At 44.2% G+C, this 25,746-nt stretch overlaps 1 protein-coding gene across 5 annotated transcripts in view; it reads right to left on the bottom strand.

Moving 5' to 3' along the window:
* Nucleotides 1–25,746, bottom strand: part of MYH11 (myosin heavy chain 11) — a 102,005-nt gene that overhangs the window by 75,288 nt on the left and 971 nt on the right. For all 5 annotated transcript variants that reach the window (XM_043523455.1, XM_043523454.1, XM_007058145.4 and 2 more), the window contains one exon: nt 8,276–8,637. In XM_043523455.1, the coding sequence (XP_043379390.1) occupies nt 8,276–8,620 (345 nt within the window). In that variant the 5' untranslated portion in view covers nt 8,621–8,637. The remainder of the gene's footprint in view (nt 1–8,275; nt 8,638–25,746) is intronic.

Genomic DNA, 25,746 nt, shown 5'->3' with positions numbered 1-25,746 from the left:
TTCGCTAAATTAAAATCTCAGGATAACTGGGAAAAAACTTGAAACTGACTTTGATTTTTTTTTTTTTAAAGTAGGGTGGTCTGTATATAATGTAGAGCTGGATGAATACTGCAAAGGCTGTTTGCAAAAAATTCATTCTAGTTCCAAATTGCTGCTTGGTCAGACCACATGAATGTCCTTATTACCTGGCTTTGGGGTTTTTGTTAACACAATAGTTTAGGGAATGATTCTTTACATGTGAATAAGGATATTCACGCAAACAGGAACATTGACTATTTGTTGTTCATCATTTGCTTTTCATTATGCTTTTATTTTAAAAGGTTTCAGCTATCCAATCAGTAGCAGAAACAATAGCACATGACATAAGTGACTAATCACGTACCACAAATAATGAATAGCAGGTAGTCAAAGTGAACAGTTTGCAAAGCACTTCACAGGCTGAAATTTGTTTGCATGACTGTGGCTAGCTAGCAGATTTCAGTATCCGCTCTTAAACAATTCACAGGTAAAGAACTATAAACCTGTCTGATCATTTATTCATAATCAAAACTTCATGTTAGATTTAAAAAAGAAAATGAGAAGGAAAAAAGTTGTGTTGTAGAATTGGAACTACAATCATTTACGAATTTAACATCTTCCAATTATTTTAATTTATATTTATATAGATGAATTATTATTGGACAGTTTTTTAATATACCATTTGAGTTATTTCACAGGAGGCTGCTTCTATTTGATCTTTTCCTTCCTGAATCTAAGGAATATGTTTGAGTATAGGTCTAGCTGTACAGTAGCCATCACAAGAACCTCCAAAATGTGACCACGCAAAGGCATCTCTGCAGGCTTGTGTCCTTGAGCAGAGACTTAAAATATGGGCACAGGGATTTCCCTTTCTTGACTATATTAGGAAACAGTACAAGTTTTAAATACAGACTGAACACCGTATATGGTATTAGGCAAACACAGAAATAGCATCCATCAGTTTGCAGTGCTGATCAACAGGTTGGTTACTTGCACTGTGCGGGAGAACTCCTGTGGTCTAATTCTGGTTAGGTCAAAGGATCCCAGTGCTCACACGTCTACTACCTTTGGAAACTCTACTGCTGCATTTGCATGTTCTTATGTGAGATATCAAGGAAAGTATGGTCAAGCTCTTCACTTCCTTCAAGGTCCCTACGCTTAGAACTGATAGGTCACTAGTTACGAACACTGGATTCTCTTTGGCATTGGACTCTTGAAGGGAAGTCCCAACTCCAAACATTCTGAAATGATCCCGTATACTGGAAAGAGAGAAGAGCTCAGAACTAAATGGATAGTGGGGTTTCTTTCAGACTGGGCAAATATTCAGTTAAAAAAAAATCTGTCTCAGACTCCTATAAACCAGTGTTGAAGGACTATATATGTCTAAAACAATTAGAAGTTTTAAATAACAGTTTAAGGTTACATAGTGATTGAAAGATTGATTCCCTTAAGGCTTTTAAAATCAAGGACAGCTGGGCAACTTTATCTTGCATACCTAACATCACTTCCTCCCCCCGAAAAAGCATGTAGACTTCCCATTTAAGAACAGTTCTAACTTGGCTTCAATTCAGCTAGGTACTTAAGAATATACCTGACTTTGAGCATGTGACTTGTCCTACTGGAGTCAGTAGGATAACTCATGTACTTTGAATTAGGCATGTGCTTAAGTACCTTGCTGAATCAGGGCCTTAAAGAGTAAGAAGTTAATAGTGAAGTGGTTATTTAAGCAGGGAGACAATATGAGCTACTGATCCACGCACAGGACTCCGGAATTCTAATCTTAGCTCTGACATAGGCTCTGTCTGATTTGGGGCAAATTACTTGAGATCTTCCTTTCCCAGCTTGTGAAAGCTCAGCTACAATCCCAGGTCATCTACCTGGTGAGGATATTGAGAAGGAGAATTAGTGCATATGAAGCACTCTGTAGGCAAGATTTTATGATAATCTATCATAGGGTTAAAAGATATTTCTGCATGTGTTAAATCAAGCTGCCAGCCCCAACGATACAGTCTGCCCGGACAGTGGGATTCAGAAGCTCAAGTCACCCACATGCCAGGCCACAGAGGGTCTGGAGCTGGCAGGCACAGCCCAGAAAATAGTTTGGGCCATCTAGGGATGGCAGCAGGGCCATGGCACCCTGGATACTTGTTGATTCTAAGTGTATCTAAGTGACTCCTACCAACCACAGGCTGGTTAAAACTCCTCCTCTGAGAAAGGGCAGATGTTACTCCTGCCCCCGCCTCCCTAGGAGGTGAACGCCCCTCTGCCACAGCTGTCCTTGCAGACTCCTGGGAGAGAAGTGAGCCTTTAAAATCTTATGTAAGCGCTAAGGATGTAAACTTTGTGTGTTCCGTTAGTGTTAGAAATATTCCTTCTGCTCTCTCCGTTAAAAACACATCATTTTCCTTTGAGTTCCGGGCAGCTGGGACATTATGGTTTCTCTCTAATCATCTGATTGAGATGCACTTACTGGAATTGGGCAAACTACTTACATCTCTCCTACTTCAAGCCTCAGAAAGACAAATACTAATCTGATACAGCCATGCCTTGGAAACTGAATTTGCTCACCTTGCAATGCCCTAACCTCATAGACAATGTGGAAAGACACAGCCCATAGGTTGTCTTTCCAATGTGAACAATGGGCCTGACCTTCACTATACTGCTCTATGTGAGCAAATCTCCCACCGACATCAATCCCCCAGCCATGGAGTGAGAGCCAAACATTAGAGTGTACATGCTGGGCCAGGTCCACAACAGATAATATTGAGATAACTTCACTGAATACAAAGAAGCTATGCTGATTTACACCACCTGAGACTCCGGCCTCCAGTATGTAGATCAGACAGTGGAATTTTACCCTAAAATTTTACCTGTAGTCAGAGAGTTGTGTTAATATGTCTTTTGTTATATGGTTCTAGGATAAAAACTATTTAAGGAAAGACATGATGAGATAATCTGGTTCTAGTCCAAACATATTTTTTCTATATTTTAATACTTACACCCAATTTTTGCCTTAAAATTCCGACAGTATGTTTCCCGGGATTCATAGTGACATCATTTAGTGTTAATGGGAAATTATCAATCTAATCTAATCTACCTACACCAATGGCCTGTTTCTGCTCCCAGTAGAGTCAATGGAAGTTTTGTCACTTGTTGCTTGAAATATATATGAAATATTTTACCGATATTCATGTTTATCATCATCCTTTGATCTAGGATTGTGTAGGACTTGGTTGTTTAGAAGGCAGATTCTATTTTTTCTGAGCAACATGAAATATGATAGCAAGAGGAAGGACAATTTTAATCCTTATTTCTTTCTTAATTTTCCATGATGCGCTAAAATAGGCTTGGAGTTTTTCCAGAAAATAGCCACTTTAGGAGAGTCTGCTACAGTGAAAGCAGTAAAGGTTCTATCGTCTTCCAGTGCCTCAGCCTGCCCCGTGGAAAACAGAAGCAAATGAGCCATTCTCATTCAAGAAAACTGAGCACTGAGCACTCGTGCTTAGAGTTTATGTCTGGGAAGTGCTCAAATCATATTTTCTTAAATAAGATAATGCCAGCAGGCAATAATAGCAAAGTCAACAGCATCGTTGGCTTAAATGCTAGTTCTGCATGGTCAGATTGTTTTTCCTCTGATAATATCCCCATTTCACATACTTTTAGTAAGCACTAAAAAAAAAGGACATATCTTAACCTTTTCCTCAAAGCTTATTTGCAGGGAGCTTTTATCATGCTTGATCAATTTTGTTATTGAATGTATATTAAAAAGGCAATATAATGTAAATGGACAGGGCAGGTAATTTGAACTTTCTATTCAAGTTATCCTTATCTATAGCAAAATGAGGGGTCCACATTTCATTAGAGATGTTCTTCAGGGAAAAAGATTTTTTAAAAACAACTTAGGTCAAATTCTCCTCTCAGTTATGTCAATGTGTTCCAAAGAAGTCAATGCATGCATTGCATGACTAAAAGTGAGGAGAGAATTCTTCCGATTAGTTAAGGAATGAATGAGAATGAAGCTAGGAGCTCTGTTTAAATGCCTCCCGCTTTTTCTGAACTATAAGCGAGTTCACTAGTATTAAGCGCTTGAGTAAGGATGGGCAGTTTTGTATATCACAGAACAGTAGATGGAAGCTATTGTTCCTTACTGCTGCAAGAAATAGTGAGCCATTGTACTGCAAATTATATTAATTAATTTGTGTGTTAAATTAACACCATCATATTGAAATCTAGTTAAATGAGAAAGTTTAAAGTAGTTTCAGATACTATGCTTGCTCTTGTGTCCCCCATCAATTTTTTCTGATTTTTACAATCACATTTTCCTGTTCGTAAAAATATTTTTCTCTCCTCTTTTGCTACATGTAAGTCCTGTAACAAGGGAAACTGAGTAGCTATGTAAGAGAAAGTGGAACTGACTATTCACAAGTGCTGTCGAATGAGCAAAGTAAATACACAAAAAATGGATAAAATTTCCCCCTCTAGTTTCTTTCACTTAGTTATGTTAGGTGCTGTTTGTAACAGCAGCAAAACATTTTGACAGAAGTGTAATTTCTAAATTGATGGTGTCCCTTCAATGACGCTTTAACAAACAGTTCAATGTATTCCTCTCTCAGATTAGAATCTAATCATAACCTCAAATGCTGGAACTTGCAATAGTGAACTTCTTTCAGAGATCTTGATTTTGCTAGGTTTATCAAGCTCCCAAATGAAAGGCACCAGACTTTACACCTCTTAAAAGGTTTTACCTGATGATTAATAAGTCTCTGTGTAGCACTGCATAACTACCTAATTTTCTGCCTGATTTCCTACCTTCCACTTTAAGGATTTTCATGTTACTAATGAGAAAGTTTTAAAAGAAACAGTAAAATCTGTCAGATCAGCTCCATATTTCCATCCAATCATTGATGACAAATATCACAGCAGCACAATTTACCCATCTTGGGGCATTATACTGCTGCCCAGCACCACAGTATCTGAGTGCCTGCCACATAAAATCGAGAGCAATGGTGAAGTCCCTACTGGATATCATGGAGTCTCTTGTTCTACAATTCAGTAGATGTAGTTATGTTTAATTTATAGGATTTGGTAATGATAAAATACATCTGTGCGGACTGGTGGATGGAAATATCTTGGCTGTACAAGTCCAATGCACAGGAACATCAAGAGAATTCCAAATTGTTTTGATCAGAAATTTGAACAAAAAAGGGAAACATTTTAGACGAAGAATGGAATATACTGAACAAAATTATGGTCCTGATTTATCAGAGCACTTAAGCATACGAGTAGTTCTATTTGATTTCCAGTGGAACTATTCATGTGTTTAAATTTAAGCATGTGCTGAAGTAACTAGCTGAACTGGAGCCTGTGTGCTGATTTATACCCTGGCAACCCACACTAACTTCAAAGGGAATATTGCCTGAGAAAGGACCGCGGGGTTAGGCCCTATAGGTGGGTAGTGTTTTGGTGGTGTTGGTTTTTTTTGGGGCAGGGAGAAGTATGTCTGAAACACTTGACTTGGGAGCTGACTCATGCTTCCATTGAAGTCAATGAGAAAACCCCCCATTGATTTCAACAGGAACAAGATTGGGGCTCCGTTTAATTAGCAGGAGTGTTTTAAGCAAGACATGAGAAGTAATTCTTCTGCTCTACTCTGCACTGATTAGGCCTCAGCTGGAGTATTGTGTCCAATTCTGGATGCAACATTTCAGGAAAGACGTGGACAAATTGGAGAGAGTCCAGAGAAGAGCAACAAAAATGATTAAAGGTCTAGAAAATATGACCTCTGAGGGAAGATTGAAAAAATTGGATTTGTTTAGTCTGGAAAAGAGAAGAGTGAGGGGGGACATAACAGTTTTCAAGTACGTAAAAGAATATTACAAGGAGGAGGGGAAAAATTGTTTTTCTTAACCTCTGAGGACAGGACAAGAAGTAATGGGCTTAAATTTCAGCAAGGGAGGTTTAGGTTGGACATTAGGAAACATTATCTAACTGTCAAGGTGGTTAAGCACTGGAATAAATTGCCTAGAGACGTTGTGGAATCTCCATCATTGGAGATTTTTAATAACAGGTTAGACAAACACCTGTCAGGAATGGTCTAGATAATACTTAGAATCGTAGGACTGGAAGGGACCTCGAGAGGTCATCTAGTCCATTCTCCTGCACTCATGGCAGGACTAAGTATTATAAGTCCTGCCATGAGTTCAGGGGACTGGACTAGATGACCTCTCAAGGTCCCTTCCAGTCCTATGATCCTATGATCAGTACCGGATTTACCATGGCACCGGGCCCACGGGGGCCCCGGCCCACTCTTCTCCGCCCCATCCCATTCTCTCCTGTGGGGGCAGAAGCTTGGTGCTGCCTCCTGGGGCTCCTGCTGCAGCAGGGCAGGCTCTGCCGGCAGCCGAGCTCCTCCCCCACCTCTTCCCCCAGCATGCTGCTTTCCCGCCCCTTCCCCTCTCCCTGCCGCCAATCAGCTGTTTGCTGGCAGGAGGGAGGGGGAAGAGCAGAGCCTCAGCATGCTCGCCGCTCCAGAGAGAGGGAGGAGAAGAGGAGGGGGCAGGGCCTTGGGGAAAGGGCTGGAATCGGGGTACACCCCCTCAAGCCCCCCTGCCGTGAGCACCCCCCACGATCCAAGCCCACACCTTCTGCCCACCCTGACCCCTGCACACACCCCTAGCCCCCTGCCCTGCCTCCTGCACCCCCACACATACCCAGCCCCCCCCCCCCACACCCCATGCCCTGACTCCTGCATCCTCCCACATCCCCACCCCCATCCTGAGCACCAAACGAGAGCTCCTGCACCCCCCGCAAATTCCCACCTACACCCCTCGCACCAAACAGGAGCTGCCCCAGATAAGTGCTCCACACCCCAACCTCCTGCCCCAACCCTGAGCCCCATCCCTCACCCTAGCTCCTGACCAGACCCCGTACCCCAACGGTTTTTTACAATATTTGGAAAGATCATTAAGTGGTCCATCCAGGCCCTCCGTGATTTTCAAGTGGTCTGTGGAAAAATAAGTTAGACTACAAGAACAATCAAGGTACCTCACTTTATTTTCATTTACTTGCTATTACTCATAAGAGGAGGATGAAGAAAAAAAGAATGAAAAACGAGGGCGGGGGGAGATAAGAGAGAATTTTTTTTTCTTGTCTGGGTCCCCAGGAGGGGCCCCAAAAATGAAGCTGAGCACAGGGCCAGGGGGCCCCATTAACACTAAATCCACCACTGGCTGTCACGGCACCTGGGCTGGGGATACTGTGTCAGCTGATCCCCACAGTCTCCAACCTACCTGGGCAGTACAGCAGACATGGCCGTGCCCACTAGCTCCTCTCCACTCCCTAGCCCACCCACCCCTTGTTCCCCCCCTGCCCCCCACCCTTAAGGCTTAGCCCTCTCACTTTTAAAAATGATTGCTTGCCCCTCCTCCCCCCCCAGGCTTTTCTGGCACCCCTGTTGCCAGGTATCCAGTTTTAGCCTGGAAACTCCAGTCGAAAATGGAACCTGGGTGTCCGGTTAGCAGTGCTGACTGGAAACAAAAAGTCCAGTTATAGGAGTAACCACATTAGCCTCTGCTCCTCCCACTCCCAACACCCACCCCACAGGGCTGGAAGAGAACCTGTCCTGCTGCTGCTGGAGGAGGGGCAGCTCAGTGCAGACAGACAAAGAGAATAGGCTAGAACCAGGTATGTACCCGCTCTATGTGGGCAGGCGCGGGGGTCCTGTTTACTCCCTCCCCAGCCCTGCTGCACTTGCAGTTTACCCATGGCCCCTCCCTTGCTCCAGGGACCAACCCTAGCTCCTGCCTCACTGTGCTTTTGCCCCCATCCCCTTTTACAATCATTCCCCAGGGGGGCCCACAAATATGTTTAGTGCTGGGCCCACAAAAAGTTAATCCGGCCCTGCCTATGATTCTATGATTATCTAAGGAAAACCTCCAAAGTCACCACTGTTCTTTCAGAATTAGCAAGTCTTTGGGCCTTCCCCTAAGCTAGTGTGCAACAGAACTACAGAGGCTGTATCTTTAGTTACAATAGGAGAAGTCAAACAGGGGAAAATGTAGAATATACAAAAAAGTCAAATGGGAAAATGGATCAAATGCATTTTACATTGGAAAGCGTCAGGAGGAAAGGCATAATCTACATATGTCATTATTGTTCAGAAACACAGAACCTCTGTACTGGCTAAGGTGTGTCAGTTTCATGACAGGACTCGGTCAACATATCAGTAGGTAACAGCGATGAGCCTGAGTTTACTTACATAAATTAGGCCTGAGAAGTATCTCTCCCTTAGATTGTGCAGCACTGAAGCTTCATTGAGGCAAGTCAGCTCTGCCATGTCCTCCACTTTGGAGAATTTTGGAGGGTTCATCTTCTGGATGTCATCCTTGCTGATTGCAATTTTCTTTCCATTTTCTGCCAGCTCGACAATAACCTCATCTCCTTTCTCTTCCTTGATACTTGCTGCTTCAAATCCTTGCTTTTCTGAGGGGACCCATACCAATCTTTTAGCTGTCCAGTCTGCTTGGGCAAGTGGGCTGTTAAGGAAGTTTTTGTCTATAAAGAGGAACTTCTCATCATCACTTAGCTGAGTTTTCTGGGCCATTTTGACTCAAGAGTCACCTGTTGAGAAAGTAAAACCTTGTTTTAAAAGAAGGCAAATGTGAATTCTGAGTTCCAAATAAAACATGGTTAAATAGTGATCACACAGAAATTACATAGTACTATTAGTGTCATGGACATCACCTAGTAGTTCTGAATCTGTCCATAAAAGATGTTTGGGCAGATTTTCATTAATTTATATATGGCTGCCACCATCACTCAATTACCTTAATCCTGTCAGGGCAGAATGGAGTTCACTAATATCCCTCTAAAACTGTTAATCAGATGGTATTTACAAAATACTATTGACTCTTGCAGGAAATTGTTATTAATTAAAGTCTTATTGGGAAACTGTAAAATCTGACAAGAGCCTAGAAATGTTACAGAAATCTACTGCAATTTATAAACTCATATATACATAGGAAAGCTTGCAACAACATACATGGTTGTATTCTGGATCAGTTTGACTGAAAGATACATTGTAGATAGGAACCACTCATGTCATTGTAGTGCAACAGTGCTTGCCCTTGTGTACCTTCGTGCTTCTCGCACTAAGCATTCTCACTAGAAGGTCACTGCCTCTGGAGTTCACTCCTGCCAATCATTTGGTCCAATAAAAGATATTACCTCACCCACCTTTTTCTAATATCCTGGGACCATCACGGCTACAATACTGCATACAATCTTCTATCTTAGCATTAGCATGGCCATTTTTAGGGTCTTATCCAAAGTTCATTGAAACCAGTGGGAATCATTCCATTGACTTCAATAGTCTTTGGCTCAGGCCTTTACAGAGCAGTCTAAAATTAATCTTTCAGTCCAGGCAGTTCAGGAACTTCAGGTTCCTTAGCATTTAATCTATTTGCTAGGTCTGGCCACTTCTGTTCCTTAAGACTGTATAACTTAGCCCTGGTCTACACTAGGACTTTAGGTCGAATTTAGCAGCGTTAAATCGATGTAAACCTGCACCCATCCACGCGATGAAGCCCTTTTTTTCGACTTAAAGGGCTTTTAAAATCGATTTCCTTACTCCACCCCTGACAAGTGGATTAGCGCTTAAATCGGCCTTGCCGGGTCAAATTTGGGGTACTGTGGACACAATTCGACGGTATTGGCCTCCGGGAGCTATCCCAGAGTGCTCCATTGTGACCGCTCTGGACAGCACTCTCAACTCAGGTGCACTGGCCAGGTAGACAGGAAAAGAACCGCGAACTTTTTAATCTCATTTCCTGTTTGGCCAGCGTGGCAAGCTGCAGGTGACCATGCAGAGCTCAGCAGCAGAGGTGACCATGATGGAGTCCCAGAATCGCAAAAGAGCTCCAGCATGGACTGAACGGGAGGTACGGGATCTGATCGCTGTATGGGGAGAGGAATCCGTGCTATCAGAACTCCGTTCCAGTTTTCGAAATGCCAAAACCTTTGTCAAAATCTCCCAGGGCATGAAGGACAGAGGCCGTAACAGGGACCCGACGCAGTGCCGCCTGAAACTTAAGGAGCTGAGGCAAGCCTACCAGAAAACTAGAGAGGCGAACGGCCGTTCCGGGTCAGAGCCCCAAACATGCCACTTCTATGATGAGCTGCATGCCATTTTAGGGGGTTCAGCCACCACTACCCCAGCCGTGTTGTTTGACTCCTTTAATGGAGATGGAGGCAACACAGAAGCAGGTTTTGGGGATGAAGAAGATGATGATGATGATGAGGTTGTAGATAGCTCACAGCAAGCAAGCGGAGAAACCAGTTTTCCTGACAGCCAGGAACTGTTTCTCACCCTGGACCTGGAGCCAGTACCCCCCGAACCCACCCAAGGCTGTTTCCTGGACCCAGCAGGCGGAGAAGGGACCTCCGGTGAGTGTACCTTTTAAAATACTATACATGGTTTAAAAGCAAGCATGTGAAAGGATTAATTTGCCCTGGCATTCACGGCTCTCCTGGATGTACTCCCAAAGCCTTTGCAAAAGGTTTCTGGGGAGGGCAGCCTTATTGCGTCCTCCATGGTAGGACACTTTACCACTCCAGGCCAGTAACACGTACTTGGGAATCATTGTACAACAAAGCATTGCAGTGTATGTTTGCTGGCATTCAAACAACATCCGTTCTTTATCTCTCTGTGTTATCCTCAGGAGAGTGAGATATCATTCATGGTCACCTGGTTGAAATAGGGTGCTTTTCTTCAGGGGACACTCAGAGGTGCCCGTTCCTGCTGGGCTGTTTGCCTGTGGCTGAACAGAAATGTTCCCCGCTGTTAGCCACGGGGAGGGGAGAGGGTTGAGAGATAGCTACGCGGTGGGGGGAGGCAAAATGCGACCTTGTAACGAAAGCACATGTGCTATGTATGTAATGTTAACAGCAAGGTTTACCCTGAAAGAGTGTAGCCACTGTTTTATAAAATGTGTCTTTTTAAATACCGCTGTCCCTTTTTTTTTCTCCACCAGCTGCATGTGTTTCAATGATCACAGGATCTTCTCCTTCCCAGAGGCTAGTGAAGATTAGAAAGAAAAAAAAACGCACTCGTGATGAAATGTTCTCTGTGCTCTGTCAGTGTGGGAGGACAGCATGAGCTCAGATGAATGCGTGGAGGCAAATAATGTCAGAGTGCAGGAAAGCACAAAATGACCGGGAGGAGAGGTGGCGGGCTGAAGAGAGTAAGTGGCGGGCTGAAGACAGGGCTGAAGCTCAAATGTGGCAGCAGCGTGATGAGAGGAGGCAGGATTCAATGCCTGAGGCTGCTGGAGGATCAAACCAGTATGCTCCAGTGTATGGTTGAGCAGCAGGAAAGGCAGCTGGAGCACAGACTGCCACTACAGCCCCTGTGTAACCAACCGCCCTCCTCCCCAAGTTCCATAGCCTCCTCACCCAGACGCCCAAGAACGGGGCGGGGGGGGGGGGGGGAAGGGAAGGGGGCCTCCGGCCAACCAGCCACTCCACCACAGAGGATTGCCCAAAAAAGAGAAGGCTGGCATTCAATAAATTTTAAAGTTGTAAACTTTTAAAGTGCTGTGTGGCATTTTCCTTCCCTCCTCCACCACCCCTCCTGGGCTACCTGGGTAGTTATCCCCCTGTTTGTGTGATGAATTAATAAAGAATGCATGAATGTGAAGCAACAATGACTTTATTGCCTCTGCAAGTGGTGATCGAAGGGAGGAGGGGAAGGTGATTAGCTTACAGGGAAGTAGAGTGAACCAAGGGGCGGGGGGTTTCATCAAGGAGAAACAAACAGAACTTTCACACCGTAGCCTGTCCAGTCATGAAACTGGTTTTCAAAGCTTCTCTGATGCGTACCGTGCCCTCCTGTGCTCTTCTAACCGCCCTGGTATCTGGCTGCGCGTAACCAGCAGCCAGGCGATTTGCCTCAACCTCCCACCCCGCCATAAACGTCTCCCCCTTACTCTCACAGATATTGTGGAGCGCACAACAAGCAGTAATAACAGTGGGAATATTGGTTTTGCTGAGGTCTAAGCGAGTCAGTAAACTGCGCCAGCGCGCCTTTAAACGTCCAAATGCACATTCTACCACCATTCTGCACTTGCTCAGCCTGTAGTTGAACAGCTCCTGACTACTGTCCAGGCTGCCTGTGTACGGCTTCATGAGCCATGGCATTAAGGGGCAGGCTGGGTCCCCAAGGATAACTATAGGCATTTCAACATCCCCAAGAGTTATTTTCTGGTCTGGGAATAAAGTCCCTTCCTGCAGCTTTTGAAACAGACCAGAATTCCTGAAGATGCGAGCATCATGTACCTTTCCCGGCCATCCCACGTTGATGTTGGTGAAACGTCCCTTGTGATCCACCAGAGCTTGCAGCACTATTGAAAAGTACCCCTTGCGGTTTATGTACTCGCCGGCTTGGTGCTCCGGTGCCAAGATAGGGATATGGGTTCCGTCTATGGCCCCACCACAGTTAGGGAATCCCATTGCTGCAAAGCCATCCACTATGACCTGCACATTTCCCAGGTCACTACCCTTGATATCAGCAGATCTTTGATTGCATGGGCTACTCGCATCACAGCAGCCCCCAAAGTAGATTTGCCCACTCCAAATTGATTCCCAACTGACCGGTAGCTGTCTGCCGTTGCAAGCTTCCACAGGGCTATCACCACTCGCTTCTCAACTGTGAGGGCTGCTCTCATCTTGGTATTCATGCGCTTCAGGGCAGGGGAAAGCAAGTCACAAAGTTCCATGAAAGTGCACTTACGCATGCAAAAGTTTCGCAGCCACTGGGAATCGTCCCAGACCTGCAACACTATGCGGTCCCACCAGTCTGTGCTTGTTTCCCGAGCCCAGAATCGGCGTTCCACAGCATGAACCTGCCCCATTAGCACCATGATGCATGCTTTGAGAGAAATCTGTGTCCATGTCCTGATCACTCATGTGACCGCGCTGACGTCGCCTCCTCACCCGGTATCGCTCTGCCAGGTTCTGGTGCTGCATATACTGCTGGATAATGCGCGTGGTGTTTAATGTGCTCCTAATTGCCAAAGTGAGCTGAGCGACCTCCATGCTCACCTTGGTATGGCGTCCACACAGAAAAAAGGTGCGGAACGATTGTCTGCCGTTGCTCTGACGGAGGGAGGGGCGACTGACAACATGGCTTACAGGGAATTAAAATCAACAAAGGGGGTGGCTTTCCATCAATGAGTATTTCAGGCAGGACTTCATGGAGGGTTCCAATAAGAAATGGTGCACCTAAGTAATTGTTCTTATTGGAACAAGCAGGTTGGTCTGGCCTCTGATTGATACATGGCTAGATTTACCTCGCTGCACCTTCTCTGTGAGTGACTGCAGTGTGACCTAGAGGAATGAGTCCCCTAGACGGGGGAGGGGGGGAAGCAAATGAGTACAAAACAAATCTGGTCTATTTCTTGTTTTGATCCACTCCATCTATCTTTTACATCTTTGGCTGGCAGCAGACGGTGCAGAAGGACTGCAAGCCATCCACATCTCATGGCTGCTCGGCAGAAGATGGTGCAGTAGGACTGCTAGCAATCCGTATCGCCTGCCTGCTCATCATAAGATGGTTCAATAGGACTGACTGCAGGACTAAAGAGAATGACCTGGTCAAGTCACTTCTAATGTAGTCCCTGCACCCATGTCTGCCCAGGCGCTCCTGGCCGACGTGGCCAGGAGCACCTCGGACATGACGATGACAGCTATCTGTCCTACTGCACCGTCTGCTGCCACAAGGCAAGGGGTTGCTGCTGCTGAGTAGCAATGCAGTACCACGTCTGCCAGCACCCAGCACCCACATACGGTGACGGTTACCTGAGCGGGCTCCATGCTTGCTGTGGTATGGCGTCTGCACAGGTAACTCAAGAAAAAAAGGCGCGAAACGATTGTCTGCTGCTGCTTTCACGGAGGGAGGGAGGGAACGGGGGCCTGACGATATGTACCCAGAACCACCCGCGACAATGTTTTAGCTCCATCAGGCATTGGGATCTCAACCCAGAATTCCAATGGGCAGCGGAGACTGTGGGAACTGTGGGATAGCTACCCACAGTGCAACACTCCGGAAGTCAACGCTTGCCTCGGTACTGTGGAAGCACTTCGCCGAGTTAATGCACTTAATGCACTTAGAGCATTTTCTGTGGGGACACACACACTCGAATATATAAAAATGATTTCTAAAAAAACGACTTCTATAAATTCGACCTAATTTCATAGTGTAGATATACCCTCAGTGTTGTGTGTGCTGGGTGGGAGTAGAGAGAGGGGAATGATTGTGGGGAGAGTGAGAAGCAGAGGGGCCAGGCATGCAGTATGAGGCCATGTCTACACTACAAACTTTGGTCGACGCAAGTTACATCTGCATAAAGCCACCACAGTTGTTATATCACTTGTATGTGTCAGATCTGGTTTCTTATGTTGACGCTGGGCATACTCACCAGGAGTGCTGGTGTCAGTGCACAGTGAGGTGCACAATGGGAAAGTATCCTGGTGTGCCACCCACCATCGTCCAGTGCATGGTCTTTTGGGAAGTTTTGGTAATGCAATGCAGGGGTGACTGGGAGCAAAGGGACAATTTTCCAGCATGCAACTGTTTCCATCCCATGTCATCTATATCCCATAATTGTTGCACCTTTTTAAAAAAAATCCCACAAACCCTTGCAGTCCAGCATCTCTAACAGAAGCTGGGAGCCTGCTCAGCTCTTCACTATTGTCATACGCACTGTAAGCACAGGATGCATGATCGTCTGGTATTTACAGAGCCAGGAGAAGAATCAAAGCAATGAGAAACATGATGATTTCTTGGAGAACAGAGTGCTGTGGGACACAATAAGAACCAATTCAAGGTGGTTGTTGGTGTTCACAGAGCAGCTGCAGATGATGGAGTGCAGCTTCTGGGCCCGATAAATGAACCCTGAGTAGTGGGATTGCATCATGATACAGGCTTGGGATGATGAGCAGTGGCTGCAGAACTTTCAGTTGGACAAGGCCACATTTCTAGATCTCTGTGCTGAGTTTGCTCCAGCCCTCCAGTGCAGAGACCAAAATCGAGAGCTGCACTGACAGTGGAGAAGTGAGTGGTGACAGTGCTCTGGCAACTAGCAATGATGGATTGCTATCAGTCAGTGTGAAATTATTTTAGAGTTGGAAAATCCACTTGGGGGGCCATTGTCATGCAAGTGTACAGGGCTGTTAATTGTCTCTGGCCATGCAGATCTGAGTCCCAGCAATATGCAGACCAAAGGTTGATGGATTTGCAGCAATGAGTTCCTGAAATGGGGTGGAATATATCTCTGTTTTGGCACCAGGATACCTTGCCACAAAGTACATCAACAGAAAGGGCTACTTTTCTATGGTTATGCAAGTATGGTGGATCACCAGAAATAATTCACTGACATCAGTGTTGGCTGGTCAAGGAAGTTGCATCACGCTCACATCTTTAAGAACACAGGACTATTCACAAGGCTACAAGCAGGGACTTTCTTTCCCACCTAGCGGATTACCATTGGTGATATTGAAAAACCAATAATGATCCTGGGGGACCGGCCTACCCCTTATTCCCCTGGCTCATCTAGCCATATACCAGTCCCCTCGACAGTACCAAGGAAAGCTTCAAGGAAAGCAGGTGCAGAATGACTGTTGAATGCGCTTTTTCTAGATAGAAGGGATGCTGAATGAAGATTGGATCTGAATGAAAAAACGTCCCAATGGGTACAGCTGCCTGCTGTGTCCTGCATAACATCTGCAAAGCCAAGGGGGGAAGTTGCTGCTGGGGTGGAGTGGCTGTCTGCTGAGTCTGAACAGTTAGACACAAGGGCTAGTAGAAGAGCTCAACCCGGAGCTATACAGCTCAGGGAGGATTTGAAAGAGCACTTTAACAGAGAGTCACAGTAAGGCATTGTGTTACACTGTGCCCTGCTGTTTTGGGGCCAGTTAGGAACTGTGTGGTGCTTGGTGTATATCTTTGAATCTACCACTGTCAATGCACCTATTAATTTTGCAGTGCTTGCTGTATATTTTTGATTATTACACTGTTCGTCACTTATCCTCTGAGTTGTGTCACACTGTACAGTAACAAGTGGGTGCTTTCAGAACTGCTAGGCACCCTGCAGCACATGTTGTGAACTAATAAAGATGAACTATTTTCCAAATAATAGAATTTTATTCAGTAACAAAACCAGTGCAAAGAAAAATCTGTGCAACTGAAAAGCAAATACATTAAAAAAATAATAAATTAATGGAACAGAACTTTACAAGGGGAAAGACATTCATGTCCATTTTACCTACATATACAGCAACTGTGGCTTTCACAGGTCAGGGTATGTGAAGCTGTGGTTGTCTTAATGTCACCCAGGGTGGAGTGGTGGGTAGGGATGGGGACGCTAATGGCAGGTGGAATGTTTGGGGGTGAGTAGGGAGGTGCTGTACTGGAGTTCTCCATGAACTGCAAAGGGAGGTGAGCCTGGGATTGTTGAACCTGTAGGTCCACAAGAGTCTGCAGCACAGAGAAGCCCCATTATGTCCTGGTGCACTTCCCTCTCCTTTTCCTGGTATGGCTCCTGGGTCTTTCTCCTGTCCACTCTTTCCTTCTCCAGGCTGTCTGCAATGTTCCCCCTCCAGACCCTTTGCTTATGGCTGATGCAGCACTGATTTGCAGGATCTCATTGAACGAGTCATCCAGAGTCGTCATCTTTCTCCTCCTTATCTGCCTCAGGTGTTTCGCGGATGTGGAGGGGTAACCCCTCATGTCCGCAATGGCAGCAGCTACAGATAAAAGACGCAGAGGTACCATTGTCGATATAGTCACAAAGGAACACAAAAGTTAAGATTCAGAACTCCCTTCCCTTGCTCCCCTAAAGTTTTAAGCAAAGACCTGCTTATTGACACTTATGCTTTGGAATGCATGTGCATGGCTCCATTCACAGCATCAGGCATATTGAGTCTGGTCACCCAGGGGTGAGGGAAATGAGGAGGGATTTGCTCAGTTGCCTGAAACTATGAGTATAGGGCAATGGCACTGAATACTAGCACCATTTCCACAGGCAGTGGTGATTTTAGCTGACATCTCTCTCCTGAGGGTGACAAAGGCACAGACAGCACAGGGGCTGCTGGTGTCCTGAAGCTGCCCAGGCCCAGATGCGGCTAGCTTGTGTACTGTAAGGGTGCCAGCTGAAGTTATCGCTGACTGCAGTGGGAAAGTCTGCGGAGAAGAAATACGGCCGCCATCCCTTCAGGAGAGGACTGCAGAGTACCTCCATGAAAGTTCCGCTGAGCTCTCTGAGAAGAATTCCAGGGACACCCCTGTGTACATAAACAAATCCCTTCCATTGCCTAATTCTACAGGGGAATGAAAAGCAGGTGACAAGACCACCTCTCTTCGTTTTAACATTAACTCTTCCGGCAGGAGTAAATTAATGAAAGTCAGTAGCTGTGTCCTGTTAAGTTGTGGGTGCCATCTGTACATCATTGTAATGGGAAATACAATTACACTATTACCTGAGATACCTTTCCATGCACTGGGCTCGCCCATGCTCAACTGCTGGGACTGACTGGACTATGGTGGAGTCTAACAGGTCCTGGCTTGCAGCACAGCTGGACTCCGTGGTCGCATTTCCCCCATCCTCTGCCTCTTCCTCCTCCACCTACTCCTCATCCTCGCTGTTCTCACCAACGCCCTGTGACTCGGGCTCCTTGGAGGTATACATGGTGGTCTGCGGGGTGGTGGTGGTGCAATCTCTGCCAAATACGGCATGCAGTTCTTTGTCAGTGGCAGGTCTGTGGCCTGGCACCAGATTGACTGTTCGCCTCTCCCCCGCCTTCTGGTATACCTGATCCAGTTCCTTCACTTTCACATGGCACTGCTGCTGGTCCCTGTCATACCTCTTCTCCTGCATCCACTGTTCAATCTGCTCATAAATGTTCATGTTTCTGCTGCTGGTCTGTAGTTGTGCTTGCACAGCCTCTTCTCTCCACAAGCCAAGGAGATCCAATATCTCCTGTCTACCCCAAACTGGAGCGCGTGAGGCGCATGTAGCTGGTATGGTCAGCTGGGCAGTTGCACACAACAAAGGAGAGCAGCTGGGTGTCTTGCCAAGCTGGGCAATCAGGAAAAGGCATTTCAAAAATTTCCATGACTTTAAGGGGGAGGCTGTCTTCTGGTCTCTGTGACCCCTGAGCAGTGGAGTTCACAATTGTGATCGGATCTTTTACTGTCAGGCATTGTGAGACAGCTGCTGTACGACTGCTAGGGCCCATATAAGTAACACACTTGCACTGCATTGATCTCAGTACATTGACCCTGGCTCAATGTCACTTGAGGAGGCGGTTTTACTGTGTTGCTGTAAGAGGACACTTATGTTGGTGGGAGACAAATTTAAGTGTAGACATATGCAAACTAAGTCAACACAAGGTGGCTTATATTGACCTAACTTTGTAGTGTAGACCAGGTGAATTCCCTCTTTGTTGAAAATATTGATCGATATTAATCATTCTAAACCATGTAAAAATAGACCTAGATAAGGGTGATGGGCACTAAACAAGAAATAATGAGAATATGGGGAGTCAGAGGAGGAAAATATATAAGCTAGGGACAATGCTTATTTAGGCCACTTGTCACTTTGAATTGTGAGCTCTCTGTGGATAATGAGGTCACAAAGTAATGCTTAGCTGGACCTTTTCATAAACTGAACTAGGATGAAGGTATGAGTCAAGTACATGCCCAAGGTCCATGCTGGGTTTGTACTACCAATATTGCTACCCGTGCTGCCTGAATTCAAGCTGGTTTACATAGCCTAGCCATTCACAGCTTTTGCTGTGCAGACATATGTCAGTTAGAAGGGCACCAAGACATTTAGAGGAAGGGGTGTGGTAGTTATTGGGCATGCTCAGTAGCTGTCTCTGAAACAATGCAGAAGGTTTCCATTCAGGGCAAGCAGTCTCACAGGTACCACATATTCACCATCTGAGAGCTAAGCCAATCAGAGCTCAGTGGGGAAAAGATAGGGGGATGTGGTGACACTCCTGGGGACTCAGTAGCTGAACAGTGCAGGACTATGATGTGTCTCCTGTGTTCCAGAGCTTGTGCCATTTTGAATCCAAATTCCTTATCTTACTGGAAGCCAAGGAGACGCCAACTATTGACTCCAGGACAAGAATTGCGACTGGCCATGAGGTTGCTCAGACTACTTTGCTGAAGAGATTAAAGAGTTTGGAGCTGCCATTCTCTTCTGGCTCTGAGAAGCCTAGGTGATACATAGGCACTTCTGATGCCACACTGCAGAGACGGAGAAGTCATCTCTGTGAAAAGACTGGAGGGGAGTGTACATGTGTAGGTGCTAAGGTATTCCTTGCACTGAAACTTACATAACAGCAACCAATTGGTGAAATCTGTATGAGAAAACCCAGTAGAGATACAACAAAATAGCTCTCTAGGAAAAGTTTTCATAAGTATTCCTAATGCTGGTAGCAAATGTCTTTCTATATTAAATGTTATAGTATGAAATTGTATTGCACTTTCTATGCAGTTTTATTATTTGTTAAAGTCCTGAAAAGACTGAGCTCTTCCCTGTGCTTCTGCAGAGAAGTTGACTGAGGTGCAGGAAGAAGAGGAGTGTATTACCATCATACATAATACTGCTCTTCCTAATCAGTTATATTTGCTCAGTCAAGCAGGAAAATTGGTGAAGCGTTATAGGACTGATTTGGCTGAGAGACGCTTTTTAGGGGCAAGATCATTGTCATTTTGGATTACTGTGTCCGAAATCATCTAGGGAAACTGAAAGCTTTGATGACACTAAAATGACATGATCATAGGTTTATCACTTTTATTTCTTTTTTGGAGGTTTTACACAAAAGATCGACGGAAAAAATAATGTGTAATTAGTGTATATAATTCAGATTTTCAGTGCACCGCTTTAAAATGAGTAGCAAAAGCCTGCCATATCCCTGTTTCTTGTTCAATTCAGAGCTCACAGAGATGAGAGACAAATAAGATATCTTGTTATCTAAATATTTTCTGGGTGCATACTGAAATGCCAATGTAATAATTAAATAATTAGCAAAAGAACAAATTCCTAGACTGCATTCCAAAAAAGGATGGAAACAAACGATTGCCAAACACTACTTCAAACCATTTTAATTCCATTGCAGTCAGGGAAGAGCCAGATTAAGAAAAAGGTCAAGAGAAAAAAAGAAAAGAAAGTTAAGAGTTTAGCAGCAGACTCAGACTAACTCTGATATCCATGACTGATGAAGCCAGCTTAATTTACTCTTCCCATACTATTCTGTCCAAGGATAGATATGCACACAAGAAGTGGACAGAAAAAATGTAACAAGCCTGAAACTAGTCTTGGAACAGTAGGCCTCATCTAATGTGGTACTCAAAGAGGGCTGGTATAAGCTGGGATGCTGTACCAGCATCCTGTACCCAACTCTAATGGCACTCAGATAAAGCAGCTGCAGTACAGCTCCTTTCCTCAACTGAAAGTTGTAGCTGCTTTGCTTACTCCCAGCCAGCAGCTTCCTCCAGCACTCTGGTTGATGACCAGATGTCAGCAAGTGGCTGAGCTGGGGATGGCAAGCACAGAGAGTTGTAAGCCGTCTCCCCTAGCCCACCACACTCACTCCAGAGTGGGGTGAAAAGGTGGCTGTTTGGTTTTCTTTCCTGCTCCAACAGGTCAGAAAAGAGGTCCCCAGTCAGGTTCCTTGTGGCTGCACCAAGGAAGACAAGGAGGAGTTAAAGTGATGGTAGCAAAGGCACTAAAGCAGGGAAGAGAATATGTGACTGGTCAGGTTGCCTGGTTCTGCAGGAAGAAGAACTGGGGAAAGAGAGGCAGCAAATCTGAGGAGGAAAAGGCAGGGAGGAAAAATGGGAGAAAGGGAAGAAAACAGCCCAGAGACAAAAGGCAGGTCTTTCCCTGGTGAGAATGAATTGAATATTCACAGTATCCAAACAAAAAGTTTGGAGCGAGTTCAAAGACCAGAGTGCTATGGACCACTACAGTCAACCAGTGAGACTACACCCAGCTAACCAAAACAGTCCTCACCTGGAAGGAGATAAGAGTCACTGTCAACATAATTGCACAACAATTTTCTGTCTGGCAAAGCGGACACACACTTTAGTATCCAAGTGTCACATGGATCTCTGGGAGTAACATGAATATTACACCTTAAAAAAAGACTGGGATTTTTAGAGGAGCTGAAGGGGGTTGGATGAACAAGTCTAATTGAAATTGAGTGGAAATTGGGCACCTAACTTCTTTAGACTCCTTTGGAAATCTCAAACTCCACTAAATGACTTTCCTCTAAATGTCTTGTTTTCCTGACACTAGCATTGTCAGAAGAATGAAAGATGGAAAATTCACCCACTGCATCTTGGCACCAGCTGAACCCACAGAGGGGCATAACAGTTTTAGTCTATTTATTCACATAGATTAAGAAAAAGTTCACATCTCCCTTCCTTACTGTGCCTAAAAACAAGTGTTGACAGAAGTCACAAGCGTTTTACATGCAGCACAGAATGATACACAGAGAAAGAGGTCTATCCCATTGAACTATGTTCTCCTGTCTCTTCCGATACTTTTCATATGTGAGCTGATTATTGCTATTGATTCTGGAAGAGTTTTGGCATGAAGTTAATGACTGCTTTGAGTTGTTACACAAGAGAGCCAAATTCCACTCTGCGTGAGGCTCCCGCTGAAAAGTACCCAGAAGTTTCAGACAGTGCAGAATACATTGATTTCAATGGGAGGTGCATGTATGTATCCAAGAGTAGGATTTGGTCTACAGTCAGGAGCTCTTGTGTAAGGCACCTCATGTTAAACTTTCTCGCTGCACCCTTTACGTGTCAAACTTATAGGAAAGTAGATTACGGATAAACAGGACTCAAATTAACCTACATTTTTCCCTCCTCAAAAGACATTTATTAATCCACCCCCGCACCCCCCTAGGTCCTCCAGGTGGTTTCTTTTCTTCCTCCCATTCATGGGCCCTTGATCTCCCACCCGTGTAAGGCAACCCAGCCCACCCAAGCAGGCAGCCAGTAGTCAGCCATCAGCTGTGTGCTGCCACTTGATTCTCCTATGAGACCCACTGCTCGTTTCAAGCACCCTATGACCCCAAGGCTTGGCCCCATAGATCTTGCCTTAATCCATGGCTGCAATTGGGTGCTAAAACAAATCAAACTTTTATATTTTGTGATACAGCATGGCCAGAGGGCAGCAGGAGAGTGTTAGGAGGGAGCCTTACTCCCTGTAGAGGGAAGAAAGTTTGCTATACATTAATTAAAGCACTTGAAGCCAATTAAAGCACCTGAAGCCAGTCACCTGATAAAAACTCCCTGCTTCAATCAGACAAGGGAAGGAGTTGAAGCAGAGTAGGTTGGTGTTGGAGTAGAGAGCAGTTTGGAGGGAAGCAGAGGAAAGTTTGGAGAAGTGCTGCGGTGGGCTAAGAAGACGAAGACCCTAGGTAAAGGGACACCTGGTTTGTGCAGAGGGAGGGCAGCAAGCCCCACAAGCTGAAGGGCAGGAGAGAGAAGTAGCCCAGGGGAAGGAACCGCTAGTTCAAGTGGTTTACCGCTATCTGTAGGGCCCCTGGGCTGGGACCCGGAATAGAGGGTGGGCCTGGGTCCCTCCCTCTCCACTCCCCTCCTCTAGGACATTAGTGGGGCAGTTAATACCCCAGTTCAGGGTGAGAAATGGTGCCCTGAACCCTCCCCATGAAGAGAAAGCATGAGACCCATCAAAGTAGTGCTGGCAATTTGCCACAATTTGAACATTGGTCTTGCCACAATACTATATGTACAATTATACATAGTGATGTGCTGTAGGGCCCTTGTTAGAAATCCCCACATCAAACAGGAGGGAGAGCTGGGGCAATTGCCCAGGTTGTGATGGAATCTCCCCCATTCTGGCTGCTGCTCAATCAGTCCTGCTAGAGATGACATCTCTGTAGTTCACAAAACATTTTTGAAGTGTGAATTTTTTGCCTTTGGAATGCACCAATCAGCAGTATAAAGGAGTGCAGAATATATATTTGTACACAAACACACGTGAACATGTACCCCTACACTCTTCCTTCTTTCTTCCCAACCCCAGATCATTTCTCCATGGTCTTCATTGCCCTTCTGCACTTCATTTCAAATGATGGAATTTGACCGCTGTGCTTTACAATAAATACACACAGTGTACATTGTTCTTGGAGAAAAGTATAAACATTTCCAGGAAGTGCAATTAATTAAAACTTTGTTGATCAAGTGGTGTTGCCTCCCTGATCCTGGCTAAGAGAGACTCTTTTTTGTTCAAATGGGAAAGCAATTACTCCTCAACCCTCTTTTCTATAGCACATGCCTCCCAGTATAAAAGACTTATCACAGGCTTAGGGGAAATATTTGTTAGATTAGTGGCTGCCCATCACCACTTGCACAATATGACTTCCACAAACAACTCCTGTCCTCATAAGGAGTATCAGAACAGAGAACACAGCAAGTAACCAGCTGTTTGGCCCAAATTCATAATTTCTTGTGCTACGATAACTCCTTAGAAAGATCTTTCTTATCTCTCTCTCTCTTTTTTTTTTTTTTCCTGAGAGGGGAGCTGGGGAGTGGGGAAGTATTTTCACCCCCCAGGCCCTAAACAGATCTGAACATAAAGAATATTCTTAACAGGAATTCCATGGTTCTGAAGCTGCACTTAACAGCCCATGCCTGGCATCAATTAAAGCACTGGCACGGGCATAATAGTTTGTTGTTTTCTGACAGGATGAGGTTTAGGCAGCTATTATTGCACTCAGAATGCAGGTGACACTGATGTCAGTAAAATCAAACATGAGGTGCCATGCTGCTTTGTTGTCAACCCCCCAACATGTGAAATTCACTAGCCTCGATATATCGAATTTTTTGAAGCAATCAGCAGTAGTGTAGTAGGAGTGTGGGACTGGGAACCAGGAACTACTGAATTCTAATATTGGCTCTCAGACTTCTCCTATGAGACACAATCTCTGAATGTCCATTTCCCACCTGAACAAAGAGGATATTAATATGTATGTTAATTAGTTAAGTGTTAATTTATTGATAGCTTTAACTTCAACTTCTCTTGAGCTGGTTTTAAGCGCTAGTATTTTAACTGTTTCATATGGCTCTTTCTTCTAAACTCTCCATTTAATGAAATTGTCAGTACTGAAAAACTTAGCTTCTATTTTTCTTTTAATTACTTTGATTGCTTGGCAGACTTTCCAGTCTCTTATAATTCAAGTTATTACATAACACTGATTGTGTAACTGACAGCTAGTTAAAGATTTCAAAGAAATCAGAATGATTGCTTTATCTCAGGTTATTACATACATTATGAACTGTAGAAAAAAAGTTAATACACCAGTTTCCTGCCAAATTTAACTCCACTGTCTGCAGAAGTGAATTTGCCTCAATATACTCTGGAATATGGATGTTTGTTCACTAGAATATAAGCAGCATGTACTGAGCCATCTTTTAATCAGAGCAGTAAATGACAAGGTCTAGAGAAGCTGTCCCTAATTTCTTATAACATGAACAGGTTTAAAAGAAAAGCCAGCACATACACAACTAACAAATCATAGTAATTTGTAAAGAGCTCTGGATCCACTGCATACATCCATGCATGATGCTACCATATATGGTCATGTTCTTCTCAATACTAACTGTTCCACAAAAATGTAATGATAACAAATTCAAAACAAATACCTTTTAGGGAATAACATGTCCATTGCAAATGTGATAAAAAAAATCATTGTTTACATCCAAGTGAATACAGCCAGAGCAGTAACATGCACTAAATTAAAACTACCACTCCATCCAGCTTTTAGCTTTCCAGTAGTTAATCTTCCAGTTCATTCTTTTGGTTTCAGTGGTTGAGGTTTAAAAGTGATGTTGACTATTAGTAGTTCAGAATATTGACCCTTTACAAAGTACAGTCTTAGGAGCTGATAGCTAATGGAAACTTTTGAATAAGATACAATGTGATTTATTTAAAAAAAAAGTATGAACATTTTTTGCAATAAAAATATTGGTTACAAAATATCTAACAGTGAAATAACAAATCAGGTTTACTGACTTTTCTATCCCAGGTTGGAAGGGTCACATTTTAATTAATTAAAAAAATGATAATATAAAGTCAGTGAGATTTTTTTCTTCTGGGACCAATGATGCTTTCTATACTGCCATCTACTGACTTTTTTCTTTATTCACATCACTTTTATTACAAATTTGAGTTTATTGCTTAGTTTCTTCCTCTCAAGGAAAAAAAAAATCTTCAGACCTACGCATATAAACTTTACTAACAGTGAAGAAATCTGATTTAGCAGTGCCTTCTCTTTATTCTTAACATGCAAATCTACGTTGTTATTTATGTAATAATAAAGGTGGTGCTTTTCTTTCATATTTTAAAAGGTATTTTTTGCTATGCAATTAAACATAAAATTTGCAAAGCTAATTATATTTTAATCAGAAATACATTTACCAGTATATTGTAATCAACTAAATATTAAAACTAAGTTATTTTATATATTAGTATTGAAAACATATAAAGAAAACCTACTGCTAAACTCCTACTGCATCTTTTACTAGAGCATCTTTACTGGATACATATTTAAAGTTAATTAGTGCTTGTGCCTGTCATTGTCTGGAAAAGGTGCCATAGAATTGCCAAGTATTATTATATTACA

This window comes from Chelonia mydas, chromosome 10 (genome assembly GCF_015237465.2).
Source record: "Chelonia mydas isolate rCheMyd1 chromosome 10, rCheMyd1.pri.v2, whole genome shotgun sequence".
In the NCBI taxonomy this organism is placed as follows: domain Eukaryota; kingdom Metazoa; phylum Chordata; order Testudines; family Cheloniidae; genus Chelonia; species Chelonia mydas.
Note: the sequence above shows the minus strand (reverse complement) of the source record. Positions and strands in the feature narration are given on the sequence as shown.